At 47.3% G+C, this 15,562-nt stretch overlaps 1 protein-coding gene across 1 annotated transcript in view; it reads left to right on the top strand.

Annotated features, from left to right (window-relative positions):
- AOAH (acyloxyacyl hydrolase) overlaps positions 1 to 15,562 on the top strand; it is a 122,277-nt gene that overhangs the window by 51,932 nt on the left and 54,783 nt on the right. The window contains exons 10-11 of the mRNA XM_054571357.1: positions 613 to 661; positions 2,494 to 2,588. Of these exons, the coding sequence (XP_054427332.1) occupies positions 613 to 661; positions 2,494 to 2,588 (144 nt within the window). The remainder of the gene's footprint in view (positions 1 to 612; positions 662 to 2,493; positions 2,589 to 15,562) is intronic.

The raw sequence follows: 15,562 nt of genomic DNA, 5'->3' as shown, positions 1-15,562 counted from the left end.
TGTGTATATATCCATATATATTTTTTAAAGCTTTCCCTTAAAGTCACCCAGACTCCACTCTTAATCTCTCAAGGGCCGGCCGCTCCACCAGCGGACAGACTTCGCGTGCAGTGGGAGGAAGCCCCTCACTCATGATAACGGGGCTACTCACAGACCCCACCTCACTGCCGGACTCTCCCTGTCGGCGTGGTGACCTTTGGGTGGGGTCGTTCTTGATTGTTGGTGCTGTCTTATAAATTGTAGGCTGTTCAGCAGCATGTCCGACCTCTACTAGCTAGATGTCAGTACCTCCCCCTCCCTGCACCCCATGGTAACAACCAAAATTTCCTCCAGACATTGCCAAAAATGTCCTGGGGTGGGGATGCGGGGCAAAAGCAGCCCTCTGGAGAATCGCAACTCTAGAATCATCGATGCTTCTAGATGGAGACCAGTTCCTTAAAGCCCAATGCACTTGCATGGAGTGTTGCTGTGTTGGAATAAGAACTCAAGAGACTTCAAAGGGTTTATCTGCTCACTTGCCTTTGTACTTTTAAAGCCATTTGGGGAGGATTTAATGTATGTGTTTCACAAATATAAAAACAAACTGCTAATCTCATCGTTTCTCTTCTACAGGGTATTGATCCAAAAGATGGAATTCCCTATGAGAAGAAATTCTGCGAAGGTATGAATTGTAAAAGTCCATCTGGTTATTACAATGGAATATTTTTTCCTAGTCTAAGTCAGATTGAAGGGAATAGACCACCCAAGTGAGGATGTGCCTGATGCCACAACTTAAGCGTGACTAATTTATATTTATTTTCATGACAAATCCGAAAGAGATATGAAAAGGATTCTAGAGAAAGGAGGCAAAATCTAGAGAAAGCAAAACTGAATTTGTTTAATTGTCTCCCTTATCTGAGGATTGGAAGCTTGAATGGTAATGTTAGAGAAAGCTGCAGCATAGGAAAAAGAGTGGTAAAATCCAGCACTTCTCCAAATAAGAAAGTAAGTGGAGGTGATCATTTTTAATCTTCTCTGTGTCCTTCTCAAAATACAACAAGCTCAGGGGTCTGGGCTTGAACTGACAGAGTCCCTGTGTCACCTGGGATAAAGACACCTGGATGGCTCAAGGGAGATGTCCAAGCTATAGCCACTGGAGTTCCCAAAAAGAGCTGAGCCAAACCTCTGTATTCTAAATGCTTAAATGCCTCAGACATCTGGGCTGTCGATACCGTTAGGAAAAACCTATTACTACCCACATATCACTGAAAACATGCTCCTGAGATGCCCAAATAAGACCCTGTGGTAGCATCACTGTTTTATGTTTAGGCAATAGTTTTCCCTCACATTTAGAAACATTGCACTCATTCATTCATTCATGCATTCATCTAAGAGATATTTCCTGAATGTCTATTCCTATTAAGTACCAAGAGCTGTAGTTGGCTCTGAGTTCTCATGGGCAGACACGACACAGTCCTTGACCCCAGTCAACTTAGAGAATAATTATAGGGGAGCTCTCAGAGGGGCAGAGGGCGGGGGGGCCGAATATGTAAAGTCCCAACCCAGAGCTATGCAGTTTAGAAATGCTTGTTGGATGAATACGTGAACAAATAAACTAGCGAATAAATAAACTCAAATCTAAGCAAAATCCCGGCACGAGGCTCTGGGGTCACCATAGGAAGCCTCTTGAATTCTCCACATCCCAACCCCCACCCCCGGATGTCCTGGACCTTCTTAGTCACCAGTCATGTGGCCGAGCCACAGAGGCCCTAGACAGGAAGCTGCTGGAGTGAGGCTGATTGGAGGGCTGGATGTCGGGGAAGGAGGCTCCCTCTTGGACTCGGGGAGGCATCAATGAATTCTTCCAGGCCCTTAGGGACTTGGAAGAGCACACGCCCCACCCAGGGGTGGATGAGTCACGCAGGTGGGCCTCTGAGTCCGATGAAGTGGTTCTTAACCCCCAAACATTCTGGGCTGCACAGAGACCTTCGTTTCTCCACCTTGCCACTGATCGGCCAGAATTGTCCACCCAGGGCTTTTCTCTGTACGAGTATACAGATTAAGAGCTTGAAGGGTCATAGCATCTTTGATACATCAAAATTGCTCCATGAGACCAGTAATTCTCAAAATGAATTATAACAGAAATTGGTACGTTTTCCAAACTGCAATTTCCAGAACCAAGCTGTAGGGCATATTTCTAAGTCCAGATGAAGTTTTGATCCACTTATTCGTCCGTCATTCACTCAGGAGGGCTCATGGCAGCTTGTTTTATGCTGAGCTAGAAAACACACCTTCGTCTGAACAGCTTAGCTCGCAGTTTCGGTGGCCTAGAAAGCTCGTTCGGCTCCGAAATGCTGTGCCCTCACTCTGCCACCCACCAAAGGTGGCCATGCGTCGCGGCTGTGACGCTCTGTGCGTAGAACGCACGCTGGGTATCTGCTGTTCTGACTACACAGTGTACGGGCTTCCAACTACTTGAGAGCATAACTAATGCCGACAATTTGTGCCACCTAGGTTCGCAGCCCAGGGGCATCATCCTGCTCGGGGACTCCGCTGGGGCTCATTTCCACATCCCTCCCGAATGGATCACAGCATCGCAGATGTCCCTGGTAAGTCATTTTGGCAGTAATCCTCCAGATGCGCTGGCCTCTGGGCTCGCTTCCCCTCGCTCTCTCTACATGCGATGCCAACTCCAAGCAGGTGCAAATTTTCCCGCTCAGCAAAATCTGCCATAAAGGGCACGTCCTTTTCAGCTCAGTGCGTTGCAGACAATGTGGTAAGAAATGCGAGGGCGTTGCAGCAACAGACTCAACGCGAGAGCCGGCGCGTCCACCTGAGAAGGGACAGGTGCCCCTGCCTGGTCGAAAGGACGCTGGGCCCTCAGGACGGCATCGTCCTCCAGCACCTCTGGGTGCAGTTTCCGCACGTCTCTCTGGAAATGGAACTTCGACCCAGAGGTGTTAAAGTACAGAAATGATCGAGTCTTTCTCAGACTAAAGAAATTGGGCGTGAACCTAAACTCTCCCTAAACCTCTCCCAAGTCCCGTATAGGATGAGCAAGCCTAGAAACATCTGGGCATATTAAAAAATGCTCATCATCTCAAAAGAGTATTTTCTTGAAAAAACCTTGCTGTAGGAAAGGAGTGCGATTTTGTAAACTATGAAGTTCAGATTCTCAACAACCATTGAGAGGCTATTGAAGCCGTGAAAGAAGAACGATCTAGAATCAAGGAAGACGCCCCTTAGGGGAAACAATAGCTAATGGGGTGACAATGCGACGGCAACACTGACCAGCAATGTGGACGATGCAAAAAACTGAAGGACGAGGCCGTCAGCCAGCTGGGAAAATTCTGGAACTCACATACGAGGCGTGCAGGTGGGCCCTGGGATTGAACAGGAAATCCAGAGGAAGAGAAGACATCCGGCAGAGAGGAAACAGTGACCAAATGAATAATAAAAGACGATTTTCTTGAGTTGAGGTAATCTTCGTCCCCAACCCTAAGCCCCCACCGAGAGCCGGGCCCACGAATGAAAAAGCCCTTCCCTTCATCACGTCCTGCATTTTCTTTTCATTCCAAGGATGAAGGAAAATCTTGCGACCGTTCTGCCCGGCACCTAACCAGCCAGGGTACGGATGCTGAGGAAATCTCCTTTGGGCACCAGACACAAATCTCAACATTAAATTTCAGAAAACAGCGGCATGGCCTGTGTTGTGTTTTGAGGACAAAAGAGTGTGTGTCAGAAACACTGCCGAAGTGGGGTTCTTACGTGAGGGCCACAGAAGCTCATTCTCCGGCTTTCAGAGATTCGGAGGACAAACCCGATGCATGTCTTCCTGAAACAAAATTATTTTAAAAAGTATTCCAGTTCTCTCTGAACATGATACTATAAGATGAAGGTGAAAATACAATCATTACTAGATTTAATTACATAAAATTTTCAAGCGTATGCAATGTCCAAACTTCCAAGGTAAAAAGACAAAGGAGAATGACAACAGCCCTGGCCAGCGGGCTCCGCGGGTTGGAGCGCTGCCCCGTACACCCTGAGGGTTGGACTGCTGGTCAGGGGGCATGCGCGGGGCCCCGGCCGGTGTTTCTATCTCACGTCACTCTTTCTCTCTCTCTCTCTCTCTCTCTCTCTTTCTCAAATCAATAAACATACCCTTGACTGAGGATTAAAAACTGAAAATAATTTTTATAATATATAAGGCAGGCTTTAAATCCTCTAATAACAAACTTGCCACATGTCAATAAGAAAAAAATTAAATTTTTAATGATCAAGAGCATGATCAGTCAATATAAAAATAGAGTCATCTTCAGTAGGAACCAAGAAAATTAAAATGACAATGCAGTATCAGTTATCACCTGTCAAGCAGATAAATGTTAAAAAACGGACAAAGGCCTATTATTAGCAAGAATATGGTAAAATGGGTGTGTTCATTCACTACTAATGAGAACTGGAGTTGCTAGAGCTTCTCTGTTAGGCAACTTGACAATGTATACAAAGCGACATTAAAATATTTGTGATTTTAGCCAGTAATTCCACATCTGGAAATACACCTTTAAAACTGACCGGTCATTTGCTCAAGAATCTATGTCCATGAGTATTCATCAAAAAGTTATTTATAAGAGCAAAAGTGAAAAAAGAAATTAAAAATAGAGGATTAGGTTTATAAAATTATATTTCAGCCATAAAATGAAATATTATGCAACCATTAATGCACATTGTATAGACACATTTATTGGCAAGAATATGTGTTTATGATCATTTGTAAGAGGAAAAAGCAAGTTACAAAGTGGTACGTATGATCCAGTTTTTGTGTGTGCAAAGAAAATCATTGGAAGGTTGTAGATTAGTGTGGTAACGCTGATATCTTTAAATGGTAGAATTCTGGGTAACTCTCTTTCTACTTTTCTTTCAATGAACTTGTCTATCATGTATGTACCAAATATCATAATACAAGATTGGGGGATTATTTCATCTTGTTTTCAGCAAATAGCTAAGGAACCTTGCTAGAGAAAACCAAAGCATTGCTTTACTGACTCTTTGGAAAAAAACAAAATAAAAACCTGAACGAGCTGTGGCTTCTGCACAGGCTCACTTTACAGACGCACAGCAAACAGGTGGCCAAGTCATTTCCTGACAGAGTCACCTCGAACAAGCCCGCTGACCAGAAACGCCCTCAATGAGGATGTGAACCATCTCAGACAAGACCACGTACTTCAGTGAGCTAACAGCTGGGAAAATGCTGTGGAACCGCAGGTTAGAGTCACACCAGACGAAAGTAAATTGACACACCACTCACGCAGGGCAGGGGTGGCAGCTAACCAGGCAGGTCCGTGTCCTCGTGTCTGTCCGTCCTACCCTGCACCGGGGCCTCTGGAAGCAGAGATGAGGGGTGTCCTGCAGAGGACAGGCTCTCACACACTCTCACTCTGCAGTGTGCTGCGTCTCTGCGGAAGAGAAAGGCCCACTAAGGAGACATTTACAGCGGTCGCTCCGGCGATCCCCGAAGCCCGCCCTGTCCTGGCGTCCTGGCAACTGGCATTTGAATTGTAACATGTTTTATCTGCTACTTGCAACAATGAACTGATTGAAATTCTGCAGATTAGCATTTCTTGGCCTGGGTTTTAGGTTTGTCCCTGCCCCGCCTCCCCCACATCCCTGGCCCTTTCTGACAGTAGACAGTTCTGAGAAACGGCTGTGAGGAGGGTTGATGATGTAGGACTGATGAGGAACCCAAACTGGGCCTAACGGTGATCGAGGTTCATAAGACTTATCTATAAAGTTAACAATGCTGTTGATGGTAGGGGCGACCTTACAGCTTTCGTGTCATTTTGTCATTTATTTCAAGCCTTTGGTATTCTGGGGTTCCTAAAATGTCTCTACAGGTTCTCATTCCTCCCCCAGCTAAAACGTAGCCCAGTCACTCCACGCCTGGGCCACCTCTGTGGGGTAACATTTGATAAGAATGGAAGATGGGAGAAAAATAATGAAAGAGAAATACGATTTTGCTTAGAAAGTTGATGCTGAAAATGAAACTTTATCACCAAGTTATATCCAAGTAATGCTGTACAAACTGGCCCCAAGTCTCAGTGGCTTAAAACAATTATCCTTTCACCCTGGCTGGTGTGGCTCAACTGGTTGGAGTGTGATCCTGGAATCGAAAAGTTGTGGGTTCGATTCCCGGTAAGGGCACATACCTAGGTTGTAGATTTGATTCCTCGTCGGGGCACATAAAGGAGGCCACCAACTGATGTTTCTCACATCGATGTTTCTCTCTCTGCCTTTGTCTCTCTCTAAAAGCAATGAAAAAACGTCCTTGGGTAAGGATTTAAAAAAAACACTATCTTCATGTCTTCCCACTCACACCTGTGTTGCCTCGGGTCAGCTGTTCAAGAATGAGCCCTGCTGATCTTGGCTCCAGCCTAAAGGTGGGGTCAAGAGCGGCTCCGTGTGTCTCTTGTTTTTCTTGGTCGGACAATCTATCCAGACTGTGTTCTCTTCATGATAACGGCAGGTGTATAAGAGAGCAAGGCCCCTTCGCAAACAAACCTGCTGAATCACGTCTGCCATTGACCCGCCACCCAACGCAAGTCACGTGGCCAAGCCCAGGTCGGTGCGGAAGTCCACCGCCCCCGGCGGGAAAGGGAAGAGAGTGACTATTGGCTGTGTTGCTGTTGTCTAATTATAAGTGTTAACTATTCATTGGAGAAAAATAAGCAAATACAGAAATTATTAACAAATCGTTAAAATTCCATTTAATGCTATCACCCAAACAGAATCGTTTTAACATTTTGGGGTATAAGATTGGTTTTGAAATATTCTTTTAATATTCTTCTTAGAAAAAAAAATGTATAAAGTCAACATGAGAACTAATTTTGAGAAGTAAAAACAAAAATCCGCCCCCCCCCCACCATCTCAACCTTCTCTCAGTGTTTTTCCACTCCCCCAGCGTCCCGCCCCTACAACACAGGCCCAGACCTACAAGGCGGTCACAGGAGTAACAAGTACACAGCCGGTGAGCCTCCTTTGTCACAGTTACTACTAATCATAATCATTCTTCCACATTACCCCTTAGTCTCTACACTTATTAGAGTTGTTAACGTTCCCAGATTCTTTTTCAGTGTGGAAGCGATAAACTACTAAACCTTCACCCAAGACTAAATATTAAGCTGAGTCATGGTTTCATTTTTTGGCTATTATGGATCATGTTCCTTTAAAAACAAACAAACAAACAAACAAACAAAGAACTTCCCATTTTTAAAACGTGTTACCGGTCGCCTCTCTTCCTTTGCCCAGAGTCGGCCTGGGTACGAGGGCCGTGCCTCACAGGCAGCCACAGGGCGTGTTGAGCTCAGCTGTGCCCTGTGTTGGCCCTACGGCTTTTAACACTTGCAGCCCATGTAAACAACCTGTCTCCCAATGCAAACCTGGGACCTACTGGGTGCCAAGCCCTGTGACAGGGGTTAATGACATAGGGGTGACAGGGTGCCCTGCCCCATCCCAGCCGTGCCCTCGCTAAGGAAGCCACAGCCTGGGGACCCCACACGCAGCCCCTTCTGTCCTGTTCCTGCCATCCTCTGGTGAAGCAGGGTGGCACCCCGAGGCCTGCTGACAGCTAATTAGATACGGGGTGCGCTCGTTTGGAAAGATATTTGTAGTTCAGTAAAGGAGGTATGAAGATCCACCCTGGGGGCTCCCCAGAAGCAGGGTCCCAGGCATCACCTGCTGGGGGCGGTCCTGCCTGCCCCCTTCGCATCTCTCCCAGACATCCGTCCTCCGCCGGCAGGTTCACGGTGAGCTTCCCCAGCACGCGGGAGACCTCAGCTTCGAAACATTTCAAAGGAAAAGAGAGAGCAAATCTGAAACCCGCTCTCATGCTGTCTCTTTTTCCCCTTCATGGGAAAAACAATCACTGCTTGAGTTGAATTGAAAGGATAAATCTGAAAAAAAAAAGAAAGGAAGGTAGAGACAGAGATCATCAAGGTCCACAGTAGGGGCCGCCCCCTGCCTCCGTCCCCATCTGCTCAAAAATTATTTCCAAAATATTAAACGCTGCATTTCACGGAACCAGAATTGGATGATGGGGTGGGGGAGGGGTGAGAGAGGGCGAAGTGGCGATGAAATACTACTTCCCACATGTTTATTTTGCCAGAGAAGACGGTTGCCTGCGCTGTTATAAAATCTTAGCACGACCCCTGGCAGGCGGCCGTCTGTAGGGTGAGTAGGCGCAGATTGAATTTTGTGCTGTGTCAAGGACAAAATGCATCCTTAATCTGGCTGCGGAGCATGCGTATCCACCCGAGAGCGCAAGGCTGCTCCAGTCTTTCAAACCCTTCTGCGCCTCATCCCTCAATTTGAGATGATTTCGTAGATTGGGTTTGGAGACTCTTCATCCGCCCACAGACAGCACAGGCCAGAAGTGTCCGCGCTCCCGCCCTGTCTGTCCCTAACCGGCCCCTTCTCGCTCTCTGAATTTATCCGTGAGCGTAAAGCTTCCATTAAGTGGGAATTTCTGGCTGAATTTCATGGCGCACATAAAATACGGAAATTCTCTCTTACCTGATTTCATATCGACTCCAGAAGTATTTAAGAGTGAGAGTACTTTTTTTTTAAGGCGGGGAAAGGCTGTTGGTTAGTGCAATAGAGCAAAAATGACATTTTCTGCTCCTCCAACACCTTGCGGGGCTGGCAGGTTAAAGTCACGGAGCGCTGCGAGAAGCCTCAGCCGTCGCTGCTCCTCATTTATCCTGTCCGAAAAAGAGTTGTGTTCACCGTGGTGAATCCTTTTCTCCCAGAGCGATCAGGCCACAAGAGACAGGACGTTTCTCTGTTCTCTGTCCCTGTCCAGGGGCACGAGGCAGGCAGGCAGGCGCGGCCTTGAGTCCTGACCCATCAGTGCCCTCGTGCTCCTGTCCAAGGTGAGCCTGTGGGTCTCTTTCCCGCCAGCAAAGTAGGGCGCTCTTGTGAGCTCCTTCTTCTTCTGAGAACGTCTCTGATCTTAGCCCTCACTGCTGCCTGCAAGAATTAAAAAGACAAATGCTCGGTGTTATGAAAAACTACAAAAGGAAATTATTTTAAGCTCCACACTCCTGAAAGGCATTTGTCATTACTCAGCCCACAGGCCTGCTTTCCGGCACAGTAGGTGGAGGCAGCCACGCGGGCAGGCAGCATGACTCACTATGGCCTGGGCCACCCGGGGTGCGCGCAAGATTGGGGGCCAGTCCCGTGCCCCCTCATTGCTTGTATCTATTACTTGCCTCTCTGTCAAGTTCCTCAGCCATAAAACGGGTCTCATGGGGCTAACTTATCACAGGGGGAACACTTAGTACCTCAGCTCCACTCGAAATAAGGAAAGAGGACATTTTGGCATTTAAAAATCATTTTGGATGGCTAGAATTGATTGCTACACACTGTTCATTCATTGGTTCATTCAACTGCCTAATTCCCCAGTGACTCCTTGGGCAGGGGCAGGGGGCGGAGACGGGGACAGAATGAAGGGGACAGAGGATCCCCATCTCAGCCCTTACTAGGTGCCTGGAGGTCGAGACTGGCTTCTGTGGGACTTCTGGAGATTTCCTCCTCACGGCAATGGCTGCGAGATTGGTCAGATGGATGAGCAACCTGTAATCCCTAGAGGAAAATCGGGGGGAGCGTCCCAAAACACAAGGTCCAACGATTCCAGAGGCAGAAATTGAGATCGGCACCACCAAGCCACAAATTGAAAGGCTGATGGGTGAGGAGCCCAAAGGAAGGAGGATCAGGAAGGAGCAGGGAGGTCCTGGTCTCCAGCCAGTAACACAGCGAGAGCCAGCAGGCAGGGTGGGCAGGCCAGCCCTTCTTAGAAGACTGGTTACCCAGCAAGCAGGGGATAGGCTTAGCTGCTGTAACAAAGAATCCCCAAACTCAACGACTTAAAGTGGAAGTGCACGTTCCGCCCGTAGTCATCTAGAGGAAGACCGCGCAAGGTTGGCAGGACAGGTAGACCTTCGTCAGCTTGCCGCTTCCACCTCGGGGTGGCTGCTGCCTTTCTCTCCACTTCCCACCTGGAGGAAAGAAAAAGGGCCATCCCGTGGGAGAACGTGGCACAGAGGTGGCACACAGCACACTCACAGAGCCACCATTCGGAACCGAGTTACAGGGCCACTCCAAGCCGCAGCAGAGGCTGCCGGGCGCAGTCCCTGCTGGATGGCCTGTGCCCAACCAGCACTGTGGGAGTTCCAGTATCAAAGACAGAGAAAACGGGTGAAAATAGACAACCAGCCTCCAGATGTGAAAAGCAGCCTCTAACCTCAACGAGCTTCACATCTGGTTGGGCAGAGAGACACGTAAACTCACAATTATAATAAATACACTAAGCAAATGTTGCCATGTGTTTACCAATTGCTAGGCATTGCACTTAGTATTACCTCACTGTATACTGAAATGACCCTATTATGTGTATTTTATAGATAAAAGCCCAGAGGCTCAGAGAGGTTAGCTAACTTCTCCAAGGTAATGCAGTTCAACAAGGAGCCCAGAGGCAAGCTGAGTCTGGGGGACCCTAGAGCAGAGGTCAGCCAGCAGCGGCCCTTAGGCCAAATGCGGCCCTCCGCTTGTTTTTGTAAATAAAGTTTTATTGGAATGCAGCAAGCTCATTTATTCGCATGTTGTCTGTGACTGCTTTCACACTACAATGGCAGAGCTGAGGGTCACAACAGCGAGGAGGCAGGGACCCTGGCCAGAGGCTGTGGCACTGGCCCAACACACGTGCGAGTCAGGAGAATAGAAGCAGCCGGATTTTGTGACAGCTTCTCGGTGTGAGGGGAAAGAGGCAGAGGAGGAAAATGAGATCACCTGACATGAAGGAGGTGTCGGGGAGCGAGAGCCCAGTTTGGGCCCCAGCGCCAGCTCCCATCTCCTTACTTCCCCAGTAGACTGTGGACTGTGGGCTCCTCCCAGAGCCAAATTCCAGCTACTAACTCTCAAAAAAGAAAAAAACCACCTCACCCCAGAAAAACAACAGCCTGCGTGCTTTAGAAATGACCCAACCTTTACAAAACCACATGAGGGAATGACAGAGTCGACCTTCCTGACATGCACCCTGTTGGCCTGTTTCCAGCCCTCAAAGGAGTTATTTTTTTTCTGTTTGTGAAAGAATTTGTTTCATTGGCCCCACAAAAGAACTGCCATGTGATTATCGTTGTGAGAGCAGGACATTTTAAACTTCTGTTTTCTCCCTTTTATGAATTTGGATGCAGTTCCCCAGCCGCTCTGCAAATAATGATGAAAGGAATTCGGTCAAGTCCAGCTGCGCGGCGCGTTTTCATCTGGTGTGGGGCAGCTAGATAAATGCGCCCCTCGGTTCATTCATTGAATAAATAAATGATGGGGTTAGAGCTTAAAGAATAAATAATAGAAAAGGGAAAAGGGAGAAACTAAGAGGAGCTGACAAGGTAACAAAATAATAAAAAGAGCTCTTTTCAGGCAAGATGGTGAAAGATGGTTACCTGCAATTCTGTCCTCTGTATCTTTACTGGTCATATTTTGCAATAATTCTTTACTTGACTATTTCTTCGCTACCTCATCAGTTTTTGAATGGGCATCGAGTCAAAGATGAAATGCTCTACCTTTTTCCTGAAAATTACTTGTTAACTCTAGTTGAAGTTTACTTGTGCATTGAATAGGCATCATCCTCAGAGCTGAGCAGTTATTGTTATTGTTACTGGTCAGCTTGCACATCATATGCTGTTAGCTACTAAATTTGAGGATAATTTATTACGCAGCAATAGATAACTGGTACACTTGGTGTTTTGGGTGTTCACCTTTTTTGGAGGGGGAGGTTGTTGGTGTTCCCCATACATAATATTATGATTTTAGCCTTGGGATTTTGCATGTGGCATTGGCAATTTTTAAACTCTTTGCCTGGCTTCCTTTTCTGAAAACTTACAGAACTCACATTAGATCACAGCTCTTTTTAAAAAGTCCTTCCCCGAGCCCCTGCTGTGGGATAGGTGTCTCTTCCTCATCCTGACATAGTACCCCATTAATATCTCTAAGAGGTAACTTTTATTGAGCACTTAAAATTCTAAACTTTACACGTGGGCTGTCTTTTCAAATCCTCTCAGCCACCCAGTGAGATAGATAGGCGCTGTTATTAGTCCATGTTATACAGAAGCTGAGACATAGAGGAATTAAGGAAAGTCTTCAAGGTTACTAGCTGGGAAATTTCTATGTTCTGTGCCCCTGTGGACAGTGGGCTCCACAATCGCCTGATGAAGTGGTCAGCTGAGTGCCCATTGTCACAGGTTGGCATGCAATGTGCCTCTCTCTCTCTCTCTCTCTCTCTCTCTCTCTCTCTCTCTCTCCCTCTCGTTATGGAGCTATAGAGACCTCAATATGAGACTCAATCTACTGCTCATGGGATTCTTGAGTTTACAGCTCAAACATGGAGAGCTAAGCTACGCCCTTGAAGCTGCCTATATCAAAGCGTTCACTTGTCAGAACAGGGCTCCCCAACCCAGGGCAGCCTGAGATGCCAGAGGCTGAAGCCAGGCGATACACTCTCTCCACACGCTCCCAGAAACCTCCTCTGCCAGGCCGCGCTGGGAGATGAACCTCCAGATCAGCAGTGAGCCCACGTTGCTCTGTGTGGCTGCGTCTCCCCAGCGTAGTCAGAGCGGGAGTGTATGCAGGTGCCCGTGTAGGGTCACGCATCATGTCAGCATTTACCTCCTTCTGCGCTCTTCATGAGTTAGGCATGACTTCCAGAAAAAGGGACACAGAGGAGGAAAAGACGGCCACAACCATGTGTCCCCCCTTTGCCCTCTTCCACCGCCCCCCGCCCCCCTTTCCCTCTGGCAATCACTGTACCATTGTTTGTGTCTGTTTTTGTTTTTTGTTTGTTTGCTTAATCCCTTCACCCAGCCTCTCAAATCCCCCTCCCTTTTGCCAGCTGTCAGTCTGTTCTCTGTGTCTGTGAGCCTGTTTCTGTTCTGTGTGTTACTTTATTTTGTTCATTAGATTCCAGATATAAGTGAAATCATGGTTTTGGTCTGTCTCTGACTGGCTTCTTTTGCTTAGCATGACAGCAATGCTGTATTTCCTATCTCTTCCATCAATGGGTAGCTGCAGTCGCCTCCAAGTGACTTTGTATTATTTGAAAATAACCCATGTAGTTCTAACTCAGTTAAGGGTATTAGAAAAGGGAATACACTGTGCACGTTGCCCACAGCGCTGCTGAGTGGAGCGGGCTTCACTGCAAACGATGACGTAAAGGCACCAAAGTATTCCCTTTGTCAGTGGGAAGGACCTGAGGGATGTGTGAGTGACCCATGACTCGCTCTCACACCTGAGATGGCTCTAGGAAACCCAACTGGAAGCGGCTTGTAGAAGCTGAGGCTTAAAATATTCTTAAACTCAAAGTATGTGTATTTACTAAATGTTCATTAACAATGAGAACCACTGGGCTTCCTCAACCCATAGAAATACACAGACACAGAGTAACAGTATACAAAACACATTACCCCAAAATAGTACACACATGGCAAGTATGACTTAAAAACACTTTAAGTCACTGATAAAACCAGAAGAAATTCTGAAGCAGTGAAATAGTTGACTTAATACTCGTCAAGTTTCCAATGCTCTTTACAAACTTGGAAAATTTCTTCTTGGTAAATATTAAGTCTTCCCACATATGTACATTTAAGGTACATTTGAGATCAGTTTCCTGAGAACATAAAGGCTCCAGAGGAATAAGCAGGAGTTGACGAGGGAGATCTGAATTTGCATATTTCCTGCCTTAAACGCCTGAACTGCCTTGGGTATAATGTTGCGTGAATAAGGCGCTAAGTGTTTAATGAGAGATGACAAACGTTCCTTTTCTGCTAGGCTTTATAAAACCTTTGCTCTTAATGGCTGTAACGTCTCATTTTTTATCTACCGAATTTACTAAGGAAGAAAAATATGTGGAGGCCTCCGTTTGTGTGCTCAGACCGTTTTTTTTATTTGCTCATAATAGAATCCTCGCCCTAAGCCTGGGACAGTGCACTCGGAAAGGGTGGGACCTGGGGAGCCCCCCCAAACAGGATGCTTTGCCCCCGCAGGGCTTCTCCTCACCCGCCTGCTTCTCTCGCTGACCTTTGGTCCTCCCAACAGCCCTGGCAAAGTCGATAGGGTAATAATCTGTCACCAAAGGAGCTCCTGGACCCGAGACACTGGGAAAGCTACATCTTCCCCGATTTCGCACAGCGAGGAGTATGAAAACCTCTCCATAACACAATAAGTGAAATCTAAAATATTTAACCAGGAAAGCGTGGATTGGCATTATTTCAAGGTTAATCAAATAACCAGGAAACACCAGCGCAGCTGACTGACCTTCCTGGGCTCCGGCTGCTGCGGGGTTCAAATCTACCTTAGTCCCTGCTGCCATTCAGCCCCAGCCGCGGTCCGCTCCCGCTAGAATCCTGACGGGGACCAGTCCAGGGGCTGGCTGGCGCTTCTGGCAGAGCAGCAAGGAGTCCAGGATGCTCCCCTGGGGCTGAAACCCGCTGCTCCGGGTTGATCCAGAGACACTGAGCTGGGAGAATGGGGTGGGGCATGGAGACCCCACTTCCCAAGGCACGTTGCAGACCACGTCCTCAACTAGCCTGCCCCTCCCTCAACATCTCCCTCCCCCCGCGGAGGAGATCAGAGTTTTACCACCCACCCCTGACCGAGAACGGGGGCTGGATGGAGAAAGCAGCCCACTTCTAATGTGACATGTCCAAACTATGGAGCTTTACCGTATTGGTAGAGCAGGTGTAAAATCAGACCCCCTGATTCCTAGAGCAAAATCTTTCCCTGCCCTGCAGGCTCATGGCAGACCTACCATCACCTCCATTACTAGGCCAGGCTCAGAGGGTATCAGACACCCCCCGCGCCAGCAGAGCTCTCGTCTAACTCCTCACTGTGAAAGCCCAGTTCCCTACCCACCGTCCCAAATCCGGGCCTGCCGTCGTGTCCGTGGCTGGGAAAGATGCGGCAGAGTGCTGTGGGGGAGTGTGGCCTTGTTCTTCAAACTTTCAGAGTGTTTCACAGGTTGCTCACTTACTTAACACAGCTCATAAATTCGGCTTCCATCTCACAAGCCACCTACCTGCTTGTTCACTCTCTTGGCTTAACCTACCTTAGGAGTTTCATCCACTCTGTTTGTTTTTTCCGACGTCTATAGTAGAATTGAATATTCTCAAATCCTACAGCAAACACATAAACAGAAAAACCTGGGCGGGGCGGGGAATAATATTTTTTAAAAAATAGAGAAAACATTTGATTGTAGTGGCAGGAGAAATAGAAACCAAAACGGAGAGGAGCTGGGTCACAGTAATGGTGGAGTTTTGAGCAGAAAGCGGTAGGTGGTACCCTCTAAGGGCTGATGATGAAATATCAGTCCCTTGAATCCCAGGGCCTTGGGTATTGAAAACCCACACCCCCTTCGGATGAATCTAAAAACCTCACGTCCTCCTATAATGTTGTTTTAAAATTAGAAATAAATTAAAGGTATATCTAAAGGCAAATCACAGCAAAGCAATCATATCATTGAATGCCTTTTTTTTCCAAAGAT

Source organism: Pteronotus mesoamericanus, unplaced genomic scaffold, assembly GCF_021234165.1.
Source record: "Pteronotus mesoamericanus isolate MK-2021 breed Mesoamerican mustached bat unplaced genomic scaffold, CSHL_Meso_final contig_220, whole genome shotgun sequence".
Classification (NCBI taxonomy): Eukaryota; Metazoa; Chordata; class Mammalia; order Chiroptera; family Mormoopidae; genus Pteronotus; species Pteronotus mesoamericanus.
Note: the sequence above shows the minus strand (reverse complement) of the source record. Positions and strands in the feature narration are given on the sequence as shown.